Source organism: Schistocerca gregaria, chromosome 8 (genome assembly GCF_023897955.1).
Source record: "Schistocerca gregaria isolate iqSchGreg1 chromosome 8, iqSchGreg1.2, whole genome shotgun sequence".
Classification (NCBI taxonomy): Eukaryota; Metazoa; Arthropoda; class Insecta; order Orthoptera; family Acrididae; genus Schistocerca; species Schistocerca gregaria.
This window is the reverse complement of record NC_064927.1, coordinates 247,865,079-247,889,469: the sequence shown is the minus strand read 5'-3', so window position 1 is coordinate 247,889,469 and position 24,391 is coordinate 247,865,079. Positions and strand designations below refer to the sequence as shown.

The 24,391-nt window shown below is 44.5% G+C and overlaps 1 protein-coding gene across 15 annotated transcripts in view; it reads left to right on the top strand.

Moving 5' to 3' along the window:
- Positions 1-24,391, top strand: part of LOC126284122 (afadin) — a 995,168-nt gene that overhangs the window by 833,845 nt on the left and 136,932 nt on the right. For all 15 annotated transcript variants that reach the window (XM_049982823.1, XM_049982822.1, XM_049982819.1 and 12 more), the window contains one exon: positions 8,362-8,520. In XM_049982823.1, the coding sequence (XP_049838780.1) occupies positions 8,362-8,520 (159 nt within the window). The remainder of the gene's footprint in view (positions 1-8,361; positions 8,521-24,391) is intronic.

Sequence of the window (24,391 nt, the reverse complement as noted above, 5' to 3'; positions counted from 1 at the left end):
CTTTATGGAAGGTTAAATCCTGCTTCCTTCCTTCCTTTCTGTGTGGATCGTTCTTCCTTCGAATCCTTCCAATGAATCCATGTAGGTAGCCGTGTGACATACAACTAGTTTTATTCTGTCATTTCCATGTTAAATCTCTGTGGATGGGTACACGTTATATATTTTACTGTTATGCTGATTCCAATTTCTTATCTTCAAGGGCGTAAGCCAACACTTATGGGTCTCTCCCCGAAGTGTTAACCCCTCCAGGTCTTTCTCGATTTTGTTGAATTTTCAGTCGCAGCGATTTCCTTGCGTAAATGGCATGGTCCATATGTATCCTCACAGAGCTTTTGATTTTGTCCTTCAGGTAACTGATTCACACTGCCTGACAAAAAAGTGATGCACCCAGAAAGAGAGGATGAAACGAAATGAAACGTGTGGGGTTAAGAGGGTACGTTATGTTATTTCAATGACGACAAAATCGAGTGATATTTACAAATAACGTTTCAGTATGAGCTCACTTATCAGTGAGACGTTGCACCCCCTTTGGTCTTGACGAATGCGCTGATTTGGTTCGGAAAGGTGTCATAATGGCGTTGTATCCTCCCCTGATGCAAGTTAGCTCGCAACTTATGTAACTAGTCCTTGACAACCTGGGTACTGCTAACAACTGAACGGTGTTGACCTCAGGATAATCCCACACATGTGCTACTGTGGACAGATCTGAGGATCTTCTTAACCACGGAAGTACTTCGACATTTTGCGGACGATTCATGGAGACTTTTTCTATGTATGGACGAGCGTTATCCTGTTGAAAAATGTCACCATAAAACTCTCACATGAAAGGCAAGACATGACGCAAAATGTCCGTGACGTACCGTTGTGCCATCAGATGTCCCTAAATAATTTGTAAAATCACGTTAAATGTATGCACGAGCGTTATCCTGTTGAAGAATGTCACCATAAAACTGTCGCATGAAAGGCAACACATGACGCAAAATGTCCGTGACGAACCGTTGTGCCATCAGAGGTATCAAAATCACTTGCAGCCGCAACCAGAACTCACACCCGATTACTTCTCACATCGTGACGGCAGGAGTAACACCGATGTGGCTCTCCAAAATATTGAAATAACGGGACCTCTCCCCAGGTGAGCGCCATACTGGCGGACATTGGCCATTCGGGGTAATGCAGAACCATCATTCATCGCTGAACACAGTTAGTCGCCACTCATCAGCTGCTCATGCTTGTCGGTCACGATACCACTCTAAAAGCAGTCGATCGTGTTATGATGTTGACGGCAGGCGACGCATGGGATGGTATTTTCCTAGTCCGGGCACTGCTAGTCTCCGACCATCGGTGTGGAATGACACAGAATGTTGCAAGGAGTGTATTCCTTGTCAGATGGCAGGCGCAGTTACGGGTTGGGATGTGCTGTATGCACAAAACGGCAATCCTTCCGTTTGGTGGTCAGGCATGGCCGACCGGACCCTTTGCGACGGGTATGCCTGTCTTGACTTTCCCATGTAGTCCAACATCGCGTCACTGTCACATCCGAATATCCGACAGATATGGATATATCACTACTGGACCAGCCGGCCACATCTAGACCGATAATGTCCGCTTTGAAACTCCGTCAGGTGGTGACAATGCCGTATCACACTAATACGCGGCATCTTTTTGTCCTTCACTCAATATCTGACGGTGTTCACGGCCCTTATATGTCCTACCAGGCCTAAACCCGAACAAAACTTATGCACTGTCCGTGCTTCTCGTGACGGAGAACTGCAATTCTAATCATTTCCATATCCACCGATGATGGGTATGTATACGAAGTTACGCTGGCATCCACCTGTGTTTTCTGTGTGTTCTCCTTTTTGCCATGCAGTGAGTACGGTAACAATAACAGTGCCGCAACATTGTGTAAAAACGACGCAATATTTTCATCTGACGAGTTCTGCTGAAAGCGACTTATTTTTGTTCACTACGTCACAGTGCGAATCCATCCGGAAATGAAGGAACACTTTATCGACCTACTCAGTTCTATGTACAGCTTTGCACATCTCTTACACAGTGAGGTGCCTTTCAAAAGATTGTTTCCTGCGGGACACCTGTACATTTATTCAGAGAAGATATTCGACATTTAACTTGCTTATAATACACGAGCATAGGAGCTGTACAGAGTTCAACAACAGACAGAGGTCAACGGTACAGCACTGTAGTTTTGAGCATCTATCCCACTGTTCTTATTGAAAACGAGCCCATTCCTTTATAACTATTGCACTACCTCGTTGGGTCAGAATTTACGCTTGTTTTTCACTGTTGCATCGTCTTGTTTATTCAGTGGGTCATTCTTAGTGTGCAAGAGACAACTCTGAGCACTTAAACAATTTGGCATTCGTCTTTATTTCGCAGAAGCTGAAGAGCCGAAACGAAACGCAGTCTTACTGGAAGGAAATTTCCACCGTGAAACGGAATGTACGGTGAACGGAAATTTGGATACAGATCAGCATTGTTTGTCGGACCGTGACTAAATCTCGCTGCTGTGGTGTATAGTCGATGCTCACACATTTATGTGACGATACTCCCTGTTCGTAGCTCTACATGGTGTGATAAGGACTTCATATCCGAAAGAAAACAGAAGGTTGTATTTTGATAGTCAAGCTTGTAACGACTGTTCGTGGAAAGTAAATGATGTGTGCCAGAATCAGATATATCATCTTTTTGCTTCAGACTTGTATTCGTTTTTATCACGATTGTTTTTATCTTATTTATAAAAGTGTATCACGCCATGTCTTCATTAGCGAAGTAGAAATGGCGCCAAAGTAATTACTTTCGCGCCAGACGATTGCTGATTTTGTGAAGAAAACAGCTTGCCTACGCTAATCGCCTACTGCCATCTATTTTTATTGTCTGTCGGAACCCTAATGGGACAAGTACTTGAGCATCGATCCTAATAGCAAGACTGAAGCCTATCACGGAATAATTTCACGAGTCCTATCCCGTTTCCGCGTCAACAAATTTCTGCCACACATTTCCCGTAAATGCACGATACTATTTGGATCCGTATTATACTAATGCCATATTAAACACAACTAATCTTCTACTAATCGGTAAGGACGTACGAAAGTTTCAATACTGGCCCGCCTGTCAGCACGCTTCATACAAGGGAAGCGTGCATCCAACGCCTCACCAATTTTACTCACCTTTGGCACAAATGTAGTACCTGTGTAGAAGTAACGAATTCTGCTGTAGTACAATGTGTCTGTCAAACGTTTTGGATCAATCGAGTTCCAACTTTTACGAGCCTATTGGATGCCGTACGGGAGCGTCAGCCGTAGAGCGGCCGTGTTTAAGCGCAGTCGGCTAAGGCGGCTGACTAGAAGTCCGCACATACCATCTTCGAATCTCGTCATATTAAACACTGCTATAGCTATAGCAAATCATGTTTCTTCGGAAAGAAATAATAATAATAATAATTTTGGTACATAGATGGCGAGGTGTGTAGGAAACGTGATGAAATTCAGATTTATTTATCGTTTCGGTAACACTTACGTCGAAGATACGGTGTACATTTTTCAGAGTAGGTGTAATCCGGTATGACTATATTACTATACGTGTAAATAAATGATTATTTCGTCGTAAATCTTCATTGTGTCTTGATTATTCCTCACCACGTATGTTTCATAATGATCATCATTATTAGCATTGTTCCTTTGTGAAAGAACCCTGTTCGTTTAAGTTATACCAGAGGGCTACTCAGATTGTCACCTGAATCGTTCATATAGATCAATAATAGGAGAGGGCCCGTAACACTTCATTGGAAACACCTGATGTAACTTAGGTTTCACTAGACCACTTTCCGTCCATTACTACGAACTGCTACATTTCTGTAAGGTCGATCAAAAAGTTTCCGTTTGATGGTGTTGCTGCAGCGTAGCGCGACTCTGATACGGGTATATAAGCACCGACATATAAGCAAGGGATTAGTGTGGCATTTGTGTATTTCCGACGTCGTGCGGTAGAAGCGGAAATGTGAACTATGATGACGTTATTACCAAATGCGTCTGTATAGGACCATCGTGCTGATATCCTTTTCCTGGCTGTCGAAGGCATCTGTAGACATCCATCAGGGAACAAAGGCTGTGTGGGGGGCAACATATCTGTCGAAAACCACAGTTGTGAAATGGTGCGCCAAGTTCCGTGGGACAAGGGTTGCTGTTGCCTCATGATAATGCACGTCCCCATGACGCAAATGCCGTCACGCACAAGTTAGGTCAACTAAAGTGGGAGACACTCGAGCAGTGGCCCGATAGAATTGATCTGTCCCCGTGCGATTATGACGCCTTCTTTTCATTAAGAGGCCTTCAAGGGTCGACGATTTGCGTCGGACGAGGATATGCAGCAGGCAGTTATGGACTTCTTTACACAGCACGACCTAGTGGCGGTGCGGGGACTGCCTCAGTGCTCACGGTGATTTCGTATTCTGGACTGTATGGCCTACGAATGGAAACTTTTTTATCATCTCTTGTCATTGGAAATCACGAATCCAGTCACACAGCTGATGCGATACGCTGTGGGCACGCAACTTGAGTGAAAGCTGCTTTTGAGGAATGATGTACGAAGCCTTCTGGAAATCTAGAAATATGGGCTGAGTTCTCGATAGCACTAATTACTTTATGCGAATAAATAGACAATTGTGTTTCACAAGAATGAAGTGAAATAATCAACCCCGTCTGGGGTCGTTCGGCAGCCTCGTGCAAGTCTTTCTAGTTGACATTACTTCGGCGACTTCCACATCTTTATAATGAAGAGGGGATGAAATAATGAGGACAAAACACACACACACACACACACACACACACACTGCCTGAGCGAAGAAAATTTCCGACCAAGCCGGGACTCGAACCCGGTACTCCACATGACGCTAACCACCAGACCATGAGCTGCGGACGTAACATGAAAGATACTACTTAATCTAACTTACACTATGGATAACACACACACACACACACACACACACACACACACACACACACACACACACACACACACACACACACACACACACACACACACATGCCCGAGGGAGGACTCGAACCTCCGACAGGGGGAGCCGCACGTACCATGACACGGCGCCCAAGACCTCGCGGCAGGTTTTAAGACTTTGGTGAAGTACCAATATACAAAAATGGGTGGTTTTACCAATATATTTACGGGGATAACAAACATGATTTGTCCTTCTTGTTGATAATGGTGGTGGTGGTGGTAATAGTGGGCTTGTTATTACTACTCCGTGCGCTACCTGAAGACCACAATTTTAACCGTCATTCCCTTTTTAAATCAAATTGTGAAGTTGTCAATAAAGTAAATTATTTACTCCATTCCCCGTTGAGAGATGACTCCGATGGTCATTACAGTTTTCAGCCTCTAAGGAGCATCGTGAAACCTATTGAGAACACACAAACCCCGGTAATATATAGTTTCATTGTGAATATGAAAACCTTTAGGATACGTCAAGTTTTACCTCTGTCCGTTGATGACGTGGTAGAAGTCATACACCGCCCTTCCAAAAAGTTCGAGAATGATTTTATTGCTGGCTTATAAAGCAACGTCAGCGAAGTAACTTCGATGGCAGCGTAAACTAAGCAGTGTAAACAATAGCCGGGCATTCGGCCAATCGGTTGCGAGCAGGCAGTGTTAAGTCAGTGGACGTGCGATTGTAGTGTGTCAGCGTCGTGTTTCAAATCTAAATGAAGTGTTCAGTAAATTGTCCGGAATGTTCTGAAAAGGAGAAAAGTTTGTGCAAAGTTTGTCCCGAACAAAAACAACGATGTGTAAATGCTGCGACTTGATTGAAATGCGAAATGTGACAATTCTTTCCTGGAAAAAATTGCCACGGGTGGCGAGACTTGGTATTATACGAACCTCCACAAAACTACAAACCATAGAAATTCACACGTAGTTAAACGCTTAAGCGAACGACTTTTCTGGCGGTTCCACGTGGTTGTGTGAACGATCTGTGGGTTGTAGTCAAATGAGGGAGACGTAGTATCAAACATACCGTCTGGACTTTCGTTTCTTTTTTGTTAATCCAGTCTCGAAATTTATGGGACTGGCGTGTATATTTCGAGACAAACAGTGGATCTCTTTGGATTAGTTTTTGTACGTCGCATTATTACCTTGCTGTTTGACTAGAATAAATAATCAGCTCAGTGACAGCTACAGTAATCATTTAAAGAAAAATGTGTCTGCGCCTGTGACATGCCATTTTCAGATTCGAATTAGCTGCTGTTGCAGAAAAAAAGATTGTTCCTCCGTTTGTAAATGTAAATTGACGAATGCCATACTGGCTGCGCTCGTCTGAACGTGACTAGAACGAATGCAGAACACACTTTGTGATTTTATTGCAACCCAGGTTGTGATGCCAGGCACGGTCTACAGGTGTCTGCAGAACTGGGGAGGCGAGTTGCTTCGTGAGCTGCCTAGCCGGCTCTGGTTGTCCTCTAAACTGGGCTGCGGCTGCTCCGGCAAGTAGCCCGTCTCTGACGGATGCCTGCGGAGTTGGAGTGCCGAGCACGACCCTCGCGTAATTAGCAATCACGCTGCCCCCCTCGCAGAGAGCAGCTGGCGCCAAACTCGATTCCGCTTCAGGTGCCTCTCGTTGTCCCCCAGAACCGGCCAACTCTGCCACTAGTGCTCCAGACAGCAGACACCAGTATTAGTACAGCGCGTTGGAATGATAATTACAATAGCAGACGAGTTTACTTACACCATACGATATGCGTCGAAAGAGTTAGGTGAATTGTATCGTAAAACGGAGGATATAGAAGATGCAAAGAAAGTGCTTTCCTTGATCACAAAGACGTATCAATTCGTCGCAGGAGATGCCTACTCTAGGTGACAAAGCACATGCCAGTTGCCGGCGAAGACTTGTTTTTGAACCAGTGAAGGCACTGAAGTACCACGTCTTTGACCGACCGTCTGAATGTGTCTTGCTGCTCTGTAGTTTATCGACCCTCGTCGGACACAAATTGAAATGAAGTTTTACACTTAGCCAAATCTTTGTAAATGCTGTCATCAGTATTACGTTCGGTAATCCACAATTGCTTTGGTGTCAGTCTCAGACAAATAACGACGCTGTCACTATGGAACTGTTGTAGAACGTGTCCAACTAGGAATCCTAGCTTTTTACGACCAGTGCTCTTACCTACTGAAGCATATTGATACGACTCACTACCGTCCTTCATAGTTTTGATGCTGCCGTTGCGTAAAATGGAGCTAGTGTATTCTTACCGATGTCAAAATTTTTTTTTTTAGAGGTCTGATACACCAAGGTTTGCAGGAGAGCGCTTTATGAGGTTCGAAGTTTGGGGCGGGAGCGACATATTATTGGCAGAATCGAAGCTTAGGACAAGCTAGGAGACGTAGCTAAGTAGCTTAGTTTTTAAGAGCATTACCCGCGAACGGTAGAGAGTCGAAGTTCGAGTCGTCTTTGGCCACGCATTGCTTAATCTAACAGTCCCAATCTTATATACAATGACTTGACTTCGTTGCAGTGACTGGCGGTCGACACAGAATTGGCACGTCAGCAGCAGTTTCTTTTCGGTAGACATGCACCAATACCGCATGCACACTTTTCCTTCGTCATTTTGTCTTTTTTTTTGTCAGCTTCTAAGGAAACTTTCTTTCTGAGTTGCTTCAATGCACCATGATGCGAGTCTTCTTTCCCGCTAATTTAAGCTGTCTCCAGCCAACAATTCTGCCATCCTTTTGTATTTCATCCCAAGCACATATGCAGATGTTTAACACACGTTGGTGATTTAGTCATTGGTGCATTGCGCTAAGCGTTTGAACATGCCTATTGAAAGATAAGATGATAATTCACACTGATACCGTACGTTGCTTGACACCATTATAGACAGATTATAATACGGAGTTGCAGCACGTTGCAGGTGAAAAATAGGTCCGCAACTTGTCTTATAATTGAAATCCGTCATAAGTTGCATTGAGCTACAAACCTTTATTAGATTATAATACACTGCAATTTTCTGATAAAAGGTAGTCCATAAAGCAGACAAAACTAGTCCCAGTATTTCACTCTTTTTCGCTTGTCGCAGGGTATGGCCCCTAGTTCAGCTTCAACAGCCGTAAAAAAAAGCGAACAATCGCCGAAACATACCAAGTATCTCGTCCGTCTACCCTCACCATTCAATGTATCCGGCCGCTCCCATTCAAGTTTTCTAGCGTTCGGTACAATGCGGGTATCATATACTGCATTCTCAAGAAAAACATTTGTGTGTGTGTGTGTGTGTGTGTGTGTGTGTTTTAAGGAAGCTGGTGTTTTTGATTGTGACGACGTTGTCTGTGGTGTTGCAGGCTCCATCATGTTCCACGTGCGCCGGCGGCCTGCGGACTACCACCCCCGCAAGCGCAAGAAGAAGCCGCTGCAGAAGTGGAACAAGGGCAGCGAGCTCAGCGACTACCGCTACGAGGAGGGCTACGACCGCCTGCCCTTCTTCCTCGAGCTGAACCCAGGTCAGTGCCGGCATGCCAAGGAGACCTCGGAAAGCCAGTTAGACAAAGTAACTTTTATGGAAAGCTGCAGCACACTTACTGGCTGATGCTTCTTGAGATGACGCGAGATGATGACATTAATTGAAAGAATGTTGTTGTTGTTGTTGTTGTCTTCAGTCCAGAGACTGGTTTGATGCAGCTCTCCATGCTACTCTATCCTGTGCAAGCTGCTTCATTTCCCTGTACCTACATCCTTCTGAATCTGCTTAGTGTATTCATCTCTTGGTCTCCCTCTATGCCGGCCGGTGTGGCCGTGCGGTTCTACGCGCTTCAGTCTGGAACCGCGTGACTGCTACGGTCGCAGGTTCGAATCCTGCCTCGGGCATGGATGTGTGCGATGTTCTTAGGTTAGGTTAGGTTTAAGTAGTTCTACGTTGTAGGGGACTGACGACTACAGATGTTAAGTCCCATAGTGCTCAGAACCATTTATTTCTCCCTCTATGATTTTTACTCTCCACGCTGCCCTCCAGTACCAAATTGGCGATTCCTTGATGCCTCAGAATATGTCCTACCAACCGATCCCTTCTTCTAGTCAAGTTGTGCCACAAACTTCTCTCCAATTCTGGCCAATACCTCCTCATTAGTTATGTGATCTACCCATCTAATCTTCAGCATTCTATGTAGCACCACATTTCGAAAGCTTCTATTCTCTTCTTGTCTAAACTATTTATCGCCCATGTTTCACTTCCATACATGGCTACACTCCATACAAATACTTTCAGAAATGACTTCCTGACACTTAAATCTATACTCGATGTTAACAAATTTCTCTTCTTCAGAAACGCTTTGCTTCCCATTGCCAGTCTACATTTTATATCCTCTCTCCTTCGACCATCATCAGTTATTTTGCTCCCCAAATAGCTAACCTCATTTACTACTGTAAGCGTCTCATTTCCTAATCTAATCCACTCAGCATCACCCGATTTAATTCGACTACATTCCGTTATCCTCGTTTTCCTTTTGTTGGTGTTCATCTTATATCCTCCTTTCAAGACACTGTCCATTCCGTTCAACTGCTCTTCCAAGTCCTTTGCTGTCTCTGACAGAATTATAATGTCACTTCCTCCTGATAACAACGTCGTCCTGAGCAGTCCCCGCCCGGAGATTCGAATGGGGGACTATTATACCTCCGGAATATTTTACCCAAGAGGACGCCATCAGTAAAGCTGCATGCCCTCAGGAAAAATTACGGCTGTAGTTTTCCCTTGCTTTCAGCCGTTCGCAGTACCAGCACAGCCGTTTTGGTTAGTGATACAAGGCTAGATCGGTCAATCATCGAGACTGTTGTTCCTGCAACTACTGAAAAGGCTGCTGCCCCTCTTCAGGAACCACACGGTTGTCTGGCCTCTCAACAGATACCCCTCCGTTGTGGTTGCTCCTACGGTACGGCTATCTGTATCGCTGAGGCACTCGAGCCGCACCACCAACGGCAAGGTCCATGGTTCATGGAAAGGGGGGGGGGGGGAGGACGATAGCAATATTGAAATTGGTCGTCAGTTTGGCTAATTCGCCTAAGTGAGCTAGCGATGTTGAATCTCACCTACTGTTGTCCCGACCGCAGCCGGCGTCAGTTTCAAGGTCTATGTGTGGTTTTAGCATTCGAATTGATGATAAAAAACCACAACAGGGGGAAGCCATAGACCAAGGAAAAACAGACAGATCTGGTAAAGTGTTGGCATATGAATCACACATTAAATAAGAGGTATTCTGTTACAAGCGAATAACGGTTACACATCACAAATTAAGCTAAGAAGCTGGTGAGGACTTGTATTGCTGCAGATCAAAATTCAAGAACAGTTAAACAGGAGAGAAAATACGGACATTGTGATAAATGGTGTAACCTCAGAATTAGGAGAGACACTTTAAATACTAATAGTAATGACAGTTGAGTATCCCGTCCCAGGGAGGGGCGGTTTAGACTGCTATTTCAGAAACATGATGCGTTGGTTCAAATGGCTCTGAGTACTATGGGACTTAACATCTGTGGTCATCAGTCCCCTAGAATTACTTAAACCTAACTAACATAAGGACAGTACACAACACCCAGTCATCACGAGGCGGAGAAAATCCCCGACCCCGCCGGGAATCGAACCCGGGAACCTGGGCGTGGGAAGCGAGAACGCATGATGCGTTCACAGTCTATTGATTTGCGTCGAAATTATTACAGATTAGGACGAGGAAACTTGTTACTGACCGTAATGTAGCGAGTCGCGCGATCGGTGGCCTCTACCAATGCAAGATATATTCACACTTGTCCATAATGGCGTTAACTCACTAGCTGACGATGGTCATAAACCTGCTCTAACTAAGAACCGACTTCAGTGGCGCCGTCGATGACGTCACGTCTTTCCGTGTTCGAAGACCCAACGCACTGTATTCCTCCGCCGGCAAGAAGAGAGTCCTATGACCAGTAACAGGTGCGCCTCTTGAGAGTTGGTTCCGCCCCGCGAAGGCAGGCCTGCGGTCCACAGAATGGGAGCTGGAATAGGGGGTCTTCTACGAAAACGGCGAGTGGGAGGTGTCTCTCCGCCGCTGGCGCAGGACGACTGAAATTCAAACTAACGTCTACTTTGGCATTCCAGGAGTACGGCAAGTGTACTAATTGAACCAGGCGCCAGAAAATTATAATCCTTTCACCAACTGGAAGTTCAGTGATGAGGAAGTCCGTAATTGCTGGGGGAAATTCATTTGATCTGATTTAATTGGCATTTAATTAAACTGACTTTCAAACTTCAGGGCCGATTCGCCCGTGATCTATATCAATCAACTCGTCTGTAATCAAAGGTATTAATTAAATAAGTTTCCTTTAATTTATGTCTATGGTCACAAACTTTTTGTTAACAGATTACCGGTTTCGGTCGATAATGACTATCAACAGATCTGCAGCAAAACATGCGAAAAAACATAAATATACTCGCAGATTGTCCACAGCTTAAAAACAATACACAGACCATAATGAAAAGTACTACAGACAAATATATATGCATTTGTGCGCTATTAAGTATGAAGAGGCATACCTGTTTTATAAAAACAAGATCCTAATGTACTGCGGCCATAGTGGCATCGTCAAATGTTAAATGCAGAATCAGTACTAGCATCGTCAAATACATGTAAATAACACCACATGCACGAGTCATGTTGTCAGTAGCACCACTGTTCAAAACAAGCTGCCGTACAGGAGCCACGAGCTGTTTGTGTTGTAAGTTCGTCAGATGTCGCTAATGTCGGAATACACTAGTTTTCAATAATATGTAGCACTGTTTTATTTCATTGTGGCTTCTTTAGCGATTTGTTTTATGGTTGTTTTAAATTATCCGGTGCACTATCAAAGTTGTTTATTATTTATGTCATTATTCAGAATATTGGCACTAGAGCATATGTCAACTACTGATTCTTAACTCTTCCTCTTTTAACAATCTTACTTTTGTCGTGTTTTGTTATTGCTATTTATTACTATAATGCCTTATATACGTTATAAGCTCATTACAAACATCAACTATTGTATCTCCCTTTATTTTCGCTGTGTAATTAATTATTGAAAACTAGTGTATTCCGACATTAGCGACATCTGGTGAACAAACAACACAAACAGCTCGTGGCTCCTGTACGGCAGCTTGTTTTGAACAGTAGTGCTACTGACAACATGACTCGTGCATGCGATGTTATTTATATGTATTTGACGATGCTAATGCTGATTCTGCATTTAACATTTGACGATGCCACTATGGCCGCAGTACATAAGGAAATTGTTTTTATAAAACAGGTATGCCTCTTCATACTTAATAGCGCACAAATGCATATATTTGTCAGTAGTACTTTTCATTGTGGTCTATGTATTGTTTTTAAGCTGTAGACAATCTGCGAGTATATTTATGTTTTTTCCCATATTTTGCTGCAGATCTCATAATGGTCATTATCGACCGAAACCGGTAATCTGTTAAAAAGTTTGTGACCATAGACGTAAGCTTATATTAATTAAATTTCATTTGGTCACTCGCCCTTTGTCAGAGGGCTAGACGAGGTGCTGCTGTGCTTGCACATGCTTTGTGGCTAGATAGCACAACATATCAGTTCCAAGTGACACAGACACATGGCACTACTCGTATTTTTCAACATTTTCGCCAACTCTATAAACAGCTATAGGAACGTTCTACCAATCTGAGTGGGCGGCGGCAGCAAATAGTAAAAATTTTAGAGAACTAGCATTTTCGGCAGAAAGCAGAACGGTCGCCCTGACACCAATAAACATCTCGGGTAAGGACATCGAATACGAGATAAGAGAGAAAAAAGGCGTTTATCAAATTCCCTCTCAGTGCGGAAAATCATACATTGGGGAGATAGTCCGCACTATAGGAGAGAGGTGCCGCGAACACAAGCGCCATACGGAACTACGCCAGGCCACTAAATCAGCCGTGGCTGACCATTGTATAAAGACTGGCCATACTATGGACTATGAGAAAACAAAAATACTCTGTCAGTCATCCTACTTCTGGGACTGCGTTAGTAAAGAGGCCATCGAAATCCGACTACAGGACTATCTAATTAATAAAGACAGCGGCCTTCAACGTAGTCAGGCTTGGAACCCTGCGCTCAGCCTGGACAGAAAGATGAGGTCCCAGAGATCGAGGCCGCCCCCCGACGGCGGCAGCAGGGAGACTGCAGACCCCAGTTCAGACCCAGGCGCCGCTTCCCCCACCACGCGCCGGCCGCACCAAACTCACCAGGAGAGGCACGGTGGAGGGGGCATCGGCTAGTATATATAGGGCGCCGAGAGGAACAGCACAGTACTCGTCAGAAACCACCCGAAGACGGCAGCGTGTACGTCTGCCGAAATATTGTGGTCGGGTACCCGAGAACTGTTCAAAAAAGAGAAATCATGGCTCATGTAGAAGCGTATAGAGACATTTGTTTTTCCCTGGTTCCATTTGCCACGTGAACAGGAAAGGGAGTGGCTAATAGTGCTACAGAGTGCCGTCCTGCATGCACCCTGTGTGGCTTGCAGAGTACGTATGTTGATGCTCGTAATACTTCCACAAGCGACCTGCACCCGTGGCGCGTTGCATCTATCGAGCAGCGGCTGGCGTGGATGACAGCGTATCCGGACACGACTGTCGGCCTCGTGTGCCAAAGAGCACCATTAATCCGACCAGGCGACACGTTCTGTTGACCCACTAGCCAGTCTGATGATCCCGTGCACAGTGTTGTCGTCCTAGGCGATGTCGTTGGGTCCATCACAGGAACACGTGACGGCATGTTGCCGGGGAGCCCCGTCTTCAGCAGTGTGTGCTGGACAGTGTGCTTCGAAACACTTGCACTTGCATCAGTGTTATACTCTGCCGACAGATTGCTGCTTATCCTGCTTTATACACCTTAAGCACCTTCTCTCTGTAGCAGCTCATACGTATTACGAATTCTTCCCAACGGCTAATTTCTCGCTAACGTGCTGTCGACAGCACACCTTGAGGGAACTAGGGATGGTGTTTCAGACAGCAGCACCCCTCAGCGCATCTGCCTGCTGGTTTCATTGCCATCTGTTATAATCCAGGAACCGCCGCAGTGCGTGCAGTTGGCCGGCAAGAGTGGCGATCAGGCGACGCCGGACTGATGCGTATTTCAGTACCGCCTGCGACCGCCCTTATATTGATTTGTGTCGCTGCGCACCTTAATGTTTGATGCCACAATCCATCACACGGCCGTGTAACAAGGCTTACGATCGAGGTCGCTTAGATCCCGTAACACTCTTGCACTCTTGCCAGGTTGTAATTTGCAAATCTAGTTGTCTTGTAGTGTTTCTTATGACGGATACCGAACCAAAGTAGCGAGGTTCGTGTCTTCTCAAAAGCCCTAAATAGACTGTCTGATCCTGACACCACTATGTCTTGCGGAATTTACCACTAGGTGTCACAAGAGCCACACCCGCCAATAAATGTCGTGTGCCTAGGGACTCCCGTCGGGTAGACCGTTCGGCGGGTGCAGATCTTTAGATTTGACGCAACTTCGGCGACTTGCGCGTCGATAGAGATGAAATGATGATGATTACGACAACAAAGCACCTAGTCCCTGAGCGGAGAAAATCTCCGACCCAGCCGGAAATCCAACCCGGGCCCGTAGGATAGACATTCTGTCGCGCTGACCACTCAGCTACCGGGGGCGGACATACCCGCCGTTGGAAAGGAGACACATAGTATTGTGTTGTCAGTAGAGAAGCTGCATGAGCGAAATGGCTCGGTCAGGAGAGCTCAGAGATACCGAATGTGGATGTCACCTGAGCAACAAATCCATGAGGGACATTTGAACCCTTCTAAAGCTGACCAAGTCTAATGATGTTGATGTGATCGGGAAGTGCGAACGCTAAGGAACAACCACGGCCATACCAAGACCAGGCTGAACTCATGTACTGACGAACAGGGACCGTCAGTCATTGCGGAGGATGGTGGTTGTGTTGTTGTTGTTGTGGTCTTCAGTCCTGAGACTGATTTGATGCAGCTCTCCATGCTACTCTATCATGTGCAAGCTTCTTCATTTCCCAGTACTTACTGCAACCTACATCCTTTTGAATCTGCTTTGTGTATTCCTCTCTTGGTCTCCCTCTACGATTTTTACCCTTCACGTTGCCCTCCAATGGTAAATTTGTGATCCCTTGATGCCTTAGAACATGTCCTACCAACCGGTCCCTTCTTCTAGTCAAGTTGTGCCACAAACTCCTCTTCTCCCCAATTCTATTCAATACCTCCTCATTAGTTATGTGATTTACCCATCTAATCTTCAGCATTCTTCTGTAGCACCACATTTCAAAAGCTTCTGTTCTCTTCTTGTCCAAACTATTTATCGTCCATGTGTAACTTCCATACATGGCCACACTCCATACAAATACTTTCAGAAACGACTTCCTGAAACTTAAATCTATACTCGATGTTAACAAATTACTCTTCTTCAGAAACGCTTTCCTTACCATTGCCGCCGGCCGGTGTGGCCGTGCGGTTCTAGGCACTACAGTCCAGAACCGCGTGACCGCTACGGTCGCAGGTTCGAATCTTGCCTCGGCCATGGATGTGTGTGATATCATTAGGTTAGTTAGGTTTAAGTAGTTCTAAGTTCTAGAGGACTTATGACCTCAGATGTTAAGTCCAATAGTGCTCAGAGCCATTTGAACCATTTTTGAACCTTGCCATTGCCAGTCTCCATTTTATATCCTCTCTGCTTCGACCATCATCAGTTATTTTGCTCCCCAAATAGCCAAACTCCTTTACTACTTTAAGTGTCTCATTTCCTAATCTAATTCCCTCAGAATCGCCCGACTTATCCTCGTTTTGCTTGTGTTGATGTTCATCTTATATCCTCTCTTCAAGACACTGTCCATTCCGTTCAACTGCTCTTCCAAGTCCTTTGCTGCCTCTGACAGAATTACAATGTCATCGGCGAACCTCAAACTTTTTATTTCTTCTCCATGGATTTTAATACCTACTCCGAATTTTTCTTTTGTTTCCCTTACTGCTTCCTCAATATACAGATTGAATAACATAGGGGAGAGGCTACAACCCTGTCTCACTCCCTACCCAATCACTGCTTCCCTTTCATGTCCCTCGACTCCTATAACTGCCATCTGGTTTCTGTACAAATTGTAAACAGCCTTTCGCTCCCTGTATTTTACCCCAGCCACCTTTAGAATTTGAAAGAGAGTATTCCGGTCAATATTGTCCAAAGCTTTCTCTAAGTCTACAGGATGGTTGTAGAAAGTCGAATTAAATCAGTGGATGTAATCCCTCTTTGAGTTCCAGAGTGCTACCGGTTGTCCATCTAGCGCAGTGACTTTGCATGGAGAGCTAAAAGTAATGTTGTCGAACGGCTCCTCATAAGCAGCGCATTTGTGTAGCGACTCGAAGTATGGTAAAGAGCGACTACATTGGACAGTGGATAAGCGGAAACGAGTGATTCTGAGAGATGGCTAACGTCTATACCCTGTGGCAATCCGATGGAAAGTTTTGGGTTTGGTGAATGCCTGGAAAACGGAGCTTGCCTTACGCGCAGTTCCAACAGTGTAGTACTGAGGAAGTGGTGTTACGGTATGGGGGTGTTCTTTGGGTTTGACGTGTGCCCCCTTATTGCGCTTCAAAAAATGCTAAATGCGAAAGGATAAGGACACATTTTATGGCATTGTGTGCTGCGTACAACAGAGGAGCAGTTCGGAGATGCTGATGGTGTGTAGCAGTGTGACAGTGCACGCTGTCACAAAGCAGCGTCCGTGGGTGGTTTGGTGGCATTCCTGAAATTCTGTCCTGACCTCAACCAAATGGGACGTCTTAGTTAAAATGTCGATATCGCTCCAGACTGCATCGTCAAATATGCCTTCGCTGCTTTTGGCTATTGTCGAAGAGTGGACTGCCACTCAGACACCTCATCGAAACTGTGTCCAACAGAGTTCAGTTCATGAAGGTGAAGTCTGGAGACCCCTGTGTTACTTTCCAGTAATAGGTGTCCGGATGCTTTTGATGTTATTGTGTATGAGCAACACTTCACGCACCAAAGAAACGTAAAGACCTCTTGGGTCCAAAGATAGTCCACAGTCTCATGGCCGCGTCTAGCAGAAAGTTCTTAAGTGTCAATCCTCTCAAGGAAAGCGAAAAGAGAACTCAAGCGAATGAGGAATCGGATGATACAGAGAAAAGGAATGAAAATAGGCTCTGTGAGGCCATTCTGGATGAAGCTGCAGAAAGATTGTCAACGAATCGCCATTTAGTGTGTGGAATGTACATTTCTAGTGGCGAGCTAAAATCTTTGCAAAAACACTTCCATATGCAGTAGTGGCCATGGCCGAAAGTCGTCGAAATTCACTGCATGTGGTGTTAATAACTAGTCGCTGCTCCAAGACCCCTCAAAAGAGAAATAAGACGCCGTGGATGTTAGAATCAGTCTGGAGAGATATCGATCCACGCGTGTTGCAGTGTTAAAACGATTCTCTTTACTCAGTTGGTGTTCGGTTCAGGCAGTGTACGTTGGTATCGATACCATGTTGTCTATATTTCTAAAAAGCTATCCCAGGATGCGGTAGCAATTACAGTGCAGGGCCAGCAAAAATTTGATATTCAGTGTTTCGCGTAGCTATTAACTGAAATTAAAAATTTCAAATGCCATCATAATCTACACATTATGAGGCCTAGTATTATGTAGCATGAAAATTTAGGAATATGGAATCTTTTCAGGATGAGATTTTCACTCTGCAGCGGAGTGTACGCTGATATGAAACTTCTTGGCAGATTAAAATTGTGTGCCGGAACGAGACTCGAACTTGCCTTTCGTGGGCAAGTGCTTTACCAGTTGAGCTACCCAAATTTAATATGGAATCTGCCTGTTGCCCGCCATCAGTGGTTCGGAGGACGTGGTGCGCGGGAAGGGCGAGCTGAATTTAGCACGAGCGATGCTTTCTAAGTCTGTGTTCATTTGATACGAGCTTTTCGGTGTCTAAGAAATTTATTATATTCGAGCTTAGAATATGCTCAGGAAGTCTGCAGGAAACCTATTTTCAAGATATTGGCCTGTAATTTTACGAATTATTCCTCTACACTTCTTATGCACCGCAGCCAAATGCATTTTTTCCTGTCGCTTGCGACTTCTGGACGAGAGACTCATCATAAATGCAAGCAGTAGAGGCGATGTGTTTGACAGTAGTGAAGATGAACAAAGGCATTTTAGATCCAGTGTTTATTGGCCTTTTTTCTTCTTCCGGTCCATACTACAACCTCGGAAAGTTACCTACGGTCATTTCTCTGAAGACAGCGCACAGTTTGCTTCCCTTGCGCTACATACTAGCGTCTGACCGCCTCAGTTACCGCGAGCGCTCACTACCCAGGCGGCGAGCGAGCGTGAGCACTCTTGCTTGTCTAGGCGACTCCTGAAGAAGCCCGAAAATAATGCCAATTTGGCAGGCCATAACCTGCCATGCAGCAGACTCACTTGGAGCAATACCAAGCACTTCGTCTCATTCGCCGGGCCACACATTTGTAAACATTGTCTCCGGAATACTGAACATCCGCCTAGACATTGTTGACGTCCGAAACCTGATTTCTTGTGTAATCTCCACTATCCTAAGAGCCACGCGTCTTCCACCTATTATCAGCCCTTGATCGAAGCCGGTTAGCTCGCGACGTGCTGCAGTGTTCACCACGCACGTGGCTGTAACGTAGTGCTAAACAGTGGTGCCAGACGCCTCCTCTAGACTCAGTGTTGGGGTGCACACTGCCATCCATTAAATGCGAATGGGGCAACCCTTCCCATGAATTTTGGCCTCGCAGTGTAGTTTGTTTGTTTTTGTATGCGTCCCTCGCGTAAGTAAAAGTGCTTTGTAGAGTGAGAAGAAAGAGGGAAATTTATGTTTGACATCTCGCCGAAGATAAAACCTAATTATTAAAAAAAAAAAAAGTGGTTCAGATGGCTCTGAGCTCTGTGGGACTTAACTACTGAGGTCATCAGTCCCCTAGAGCTTAGAACTACTTAAACCTAACTAACCTAAGGACATCACACTCATCCATGACCGAGGCAGGATTCGAACCGGCGACCGTAGCAGTCGCACGGTTCCGGACTGCGCGCCTAGAACCGCGAGACCACCGCGGCCGGCCCGTAGCAGTCGCACGGTTCCGGACTGCGCGCCTAGAACCGCGAGACCACCGCGGCCGGCTAATGAGTTCTAAGTTCTAGGGGACTGATGACCTCAGAAGTTAAGTCCCATAGTGCTCAGAGCCATTTGAACCATCACAGTAACTTCAGCATCAAGACCAAAAGAGGTGGGGCGCAGTGTTTAGCATACTGGAATCGCATTTGGGATGACGATGTTTCAAACCCGCGTCCGGCCATCCTGATTTAGGTTTACCGTGATTTCCCTAAATCGCTGCAGGTAAATGCTGGGATGGTTGCTTTGAAAGAGCCCGCCCGACTTCCTTCCCCATCCTTCCCTAATCCAATGAGACCCATGGCCTCGCTGTTTAGCCCCTTGCCCCAAATCAACCATCCAATCTATCAGTATCAAGAAAGTAATATTTATAAACATGTCTGGATGAGAAAAAAAGAACTATTTATAAAACAAAAATGTAGCTGTAATCTGATTTGCCATTTCCTAAAAGCAGTGCTTGTAATATTTTGTCGCATTTGATTCTTTTTTTCATTTGGGGATTCCCTACTAAGAATCAGATAGCACGCGTACAATTAGCAGCGCAGACTTCGGTCAAGGTACCAAAAAAACAACTTTCATTTCATCAACCAGCAACTGGTGTAGTACCTTGTCAGTAGCAGTTCTGCCACATTTTATTTTTGTTCTTTAACACCAGAAACGAAATTTTGATTGACTTGTCTACATTGTGTGCATCGATAAGACAGCTGCCTGTTGAAAGCGAAGCGTTGCGTGTCTCCGTGCTGCGTTGCATGTCCTCGCTCCCCGTGGCGTGTCTCTGTTTGTAGGCCATTGATTTACGCACTTCTTTCGAAGCCTCCCCTAGGCGCAAGCGACTGCCCAGAATTTTCCGCGTCTTACGTGTACCTCTGCTAGGCGCCGAACTAAAATAGTAAATACTTAAATAAAGTTGGTCTGAGACTAGTGCAGGGGAGTAATTGCACCAGTAGCCATTAGGCAATTCGACGACCTGGTACGGGCATGGATAAGAGGGATGGACTTTCATCAAAAACATAGTAAACAAACTTTTTTTTTTCAAAAGTAAATTAATTTAATGAAGTACTACCCTTTTAACGCAATGAATTTGGTCCAGCGAGACACATTTCATTGCCTCAGAAAAAGAGTTTGTTTATATATGCATAATACTTGTCTACAGGACAGGTTGGTTCAAATGGCTCTGAGCACTATGGGACTTAACATCTGAGGTCATCAGTTCCCTGGAACTTAGAACTACTTAAACCTAACTAACCTAAGGACATCACACGGATCCATGCTCGAGGCAGGTTCGAACCTGCGACCGTAGCGGTTGCGCGGTTCCAGACTGAAGCCCCTAGAACCGCTCGGCCAGCAGGACAGGTAACTTTTTTATTGAACAAAACTTCCTTCATTCCAAATCCCTTTTAAAAAAAATAATCACTTAATCTCTTTGGGTCAATTGTGTATTACAACCCGGGAAGGGGGGGGGGCGTATTTCAAATATTGTATACTTGTAGTTCGCGACTAAATGCAGCTCTTCGGCTTACTAAATGTGATGGAAATCGAATAAGTCATGTTTGACCGGTTGTTAGCTTTTCTTTTAAAAATGAAAAATAGAACACGTCCTGACGTGTTACAATGAAGAACCTGCTTATCGTCATAATGACCTTAGTCTTCCGTTGCCTGGTAGACTTCCTACCACGTGCGAGGGTCGTTCTAAAAGTAAAGGGCGTGTGTTTATCCATCAGATTTTTACTCGAGATAATGAAAGAAAGCTTATTTTACAGCATATATTTAACTGTTGTTCTACGTAATCATCGTTCAAATTTAAACGTTTGTTGCGCTCTACAACCTTTCCGATGCCTTCACACATGAGCAGTTGACGCCAAGTTGTGAGAATCGTTTTTCAGAAATTTCAATTTGCACAGCATTCTTTTAATTTGTGAAAAATATTTCAGAGCCATAAGTGATTATAGGGGGAAGAAAAACTTTGAAGATTCGTAGTGAGGCTATATAATTTGTTGCAGATGTGGTCAGTTTGGTGTTCGAATATGAGTTTTGAGTCGATGATAATGCCCAGATATTTGATATGGGTCTTCCGCGATAGTTTGCTTCCTTGTGTAGTAATTACAGCATCCTGAGATATCCGATTGTTTTTAAACATAACTGCTTGTGTTTTGATGGTACTGATAGTTACTTTCTAAAGAAGAGACTAGGTATCCAGTCGTAACTTTTCTTAGGTAATGTTTGCGAGCTATTAACTCGAGATTGGAGCTGCTGTTATCCCCAAAACGGAGCTTCCTCCCCCCCCCCCCCCCCCCCCCCGGTTGTTCCGGCATATCGTTCGTATAAAGTGTAGGTCTATAACGCAGCCATGACTTAAGACTTTTGTTCGCCTCAGCTGGTTGTTGGATTTGTGAAATTAGAGCCGTCGGATGGGTTCTTTCGAACTATTTTGTAGGTCCGTTAATAATGATACTAGGGAATAGAACAACTCATGAAAATGTGAGGTAGGAAAACGTCGAACAAGCGCGTGTGTATCTCGTTCATGCACATGACTGGCTCGTCAATTTGATTACTCTACCCGAACGAGCGTGTGACATGCTACAGTGTGGAAACAATAGCCACTGCACAGATGCGATCCCGTTAGGCCAAAACGACATTGCTTTAAACGAGAATCGGTTATTTTTCACGGTCACGTGGATTGAGCTTTTGTCAGAGCTCTGAATAGGATAACAGGTAATCCCTTATATGAAAGCGTACAAAACGGTTCGTTGATGAAATTGCCCTTGACGACACGTCATCGATGTTTGATCTGTGCCATTTGTAACAACTCTTCCCAGACGTTGGTTATTTCAGTTATCTACTTTCAAACTCCCTGAGACTTTGGGTTACATATTTGCGGTAATCAAGTCAGTCTGCTATACGCTAGAAAATAGGTTGTTAACGAAACACCTTTATCTTGGGGTATGCCGTCGCTGTGTGTCTTGAGTTAAAGTATTTAAAACAAATGTAATATATCTTGGCAGTATATATTTTTTATATAGCTTAACTCAGTTTCTAACATCATAGAAGTTTTCGACTTTATGCCCTCTTCAGTTTTTCATCTTGCTTCGATTTAAACGGGATACATGTGGACAAGGATTGTTGTCAGTCTCAGCAAAAATAACGTGTCAGATTAAATTTAATGCAAAAATAGTCATATATGCGAAATTACTATGTTTACCTCCAGTCTGCCTTTGAATATTTGTTGTCTGCCAAGTGGAAATAATTCGCTTTCTAACTGTAACTTTTCCTCTGATGCAGACGTTAATTATGAAATGACACAACGAAAGCAAACATTTTAAATTCGTATTCGCAACTACTTTTGCATTAAATTAATCTTAAACGCACTTTCGCAAAAAACAGTGTGAATAAGGTTGAGGAAAGGCAACGCTCGTAGATTCATGCCTAGAAAGGCACTTTTATTAGGGGGGGGGGGGGGGGGGGTGAAGAGAGAGAGCGACAAGTAGATGCCTACTTTGCCTGGATTGTCTTCGAAGGCACACAAAGGACTCGGATATTTCTCTAATTCTCAAGAAACTATTGTAGAATATCCAACTGTTCCCGCTCTTCATGGATGAATGCTGAACAAATACGCCACGCAATTTACATTGTGCTTTCCCGTACCCAGTTCGTCACGCAGGTGTTTTCCCGTACTTAAGAGATGCCATCAGCCCCCCCTGCCGTGGAAGTTAATCGATGGCCATCCATCATGACTCGGTGAACCTGTCAACCGCTTCCTCCTGCACTGCCTTGTCGTCCAAAAGGCTCGTTCTGGCTCATTTGAATCAAACATTGTACGTCCTCATAGAACAATGCATCCTTTCACGAAATAGCATTCACTTTTGATTTCCTTGTAAGTTTTTCCTCCCAGGCGAAACAATTCGATAATACTACGCATTACCGAAGTACATCAGTAGCAGTCGGGATGTTAATGTCTGAGGTTTAAAACTAGCTGATCCGTAGCTTGACATCAGTAAGAAGACTCTGCTTTCATTTTTAGTATCTGTTGTACAGGCATCCCATTGTAACTGGAAATTTCGTTAGATTGGTCAGATCACAAACTATGTAGTCCAACTTAAATTTCGGGTCCACTGTTCAGAAATGCCCATTTTCAAATAACTGTAGATTCTGTACTATTAGCACTCAGGTTTGAACCAAGTGTGTAGGGTGAACCCAAAATCCAGCGACAAAATTTCGGCGGTTGTTAGAGATACTTTCTGAGTATTTTGATATACACAGTGGAATGAGCAAGCTACCAGAAATACCTAAAAAAAAACTAAACTCCTCCCAAACAGGCCGTGAAGGCCCAACAGCACCGACCGACCGCCGTGTCATCCTCAGCCCATAGGCGTCATTGGACGCGGATACGGAGGGACATGTGGTCACCACACTGCTGTCCCAGCCGTATGTCAATTTCCGAGACAGGATACCAGATATATCAGTTCTCTAAATTTACCCAATATGGTTTCGGGAAAACAGTGTTGCACTTCTTCCAGTAACTCTCATGTGTGTTCCCTGATCATTTCTTTTACATTTTCATACATGCTACACCAATATATTTGTTACGGTTCTCTTCATCAGTTGTTATGATGATAGGTGGCCAGTGCTAAATAGAAACATACATTGCAGGTTAGGCAGTGAAGTCGGTAAGGACCTGGCTGCATAGTCTGTATCTGCTATGACTGAAATAATTAGTAGTCATTGGTAAAAAATAATATATTTTGTACTTGTGTTACAGGCTTCTTCATATGCTACATACATATAATTACAAACAAATCTAAAGAGACATTACGTATGTCATACTTGAGTAAGCGCCTTGTTAGAGGTTGCTTCCTATCAGCAGAAGGCTATGCTACACTCCTAGATGACGTCCCGAGCAAGAGTGGACAAGAGCTCGCTAGGTACTTCTCACAAGCCGCGGAGCGGCGCTAGTCGCGATTCGCGGGTCCAGCTGTATCTATTACGGAATGCAATCGATATTGCAGCCCTTAACAAGTGTGGCATCGAACGTTTATACCACAAAATTGGTGGTCCTAGCTGTGTTTCTTTGTAGTCTTGAGATATTTGATATCATATTCACTGACAAAGGACCAAAACCGGTGAGCAGCAGTTTAGAATAAGTATCACATGTGTGCTGTCACGTTAATCGAT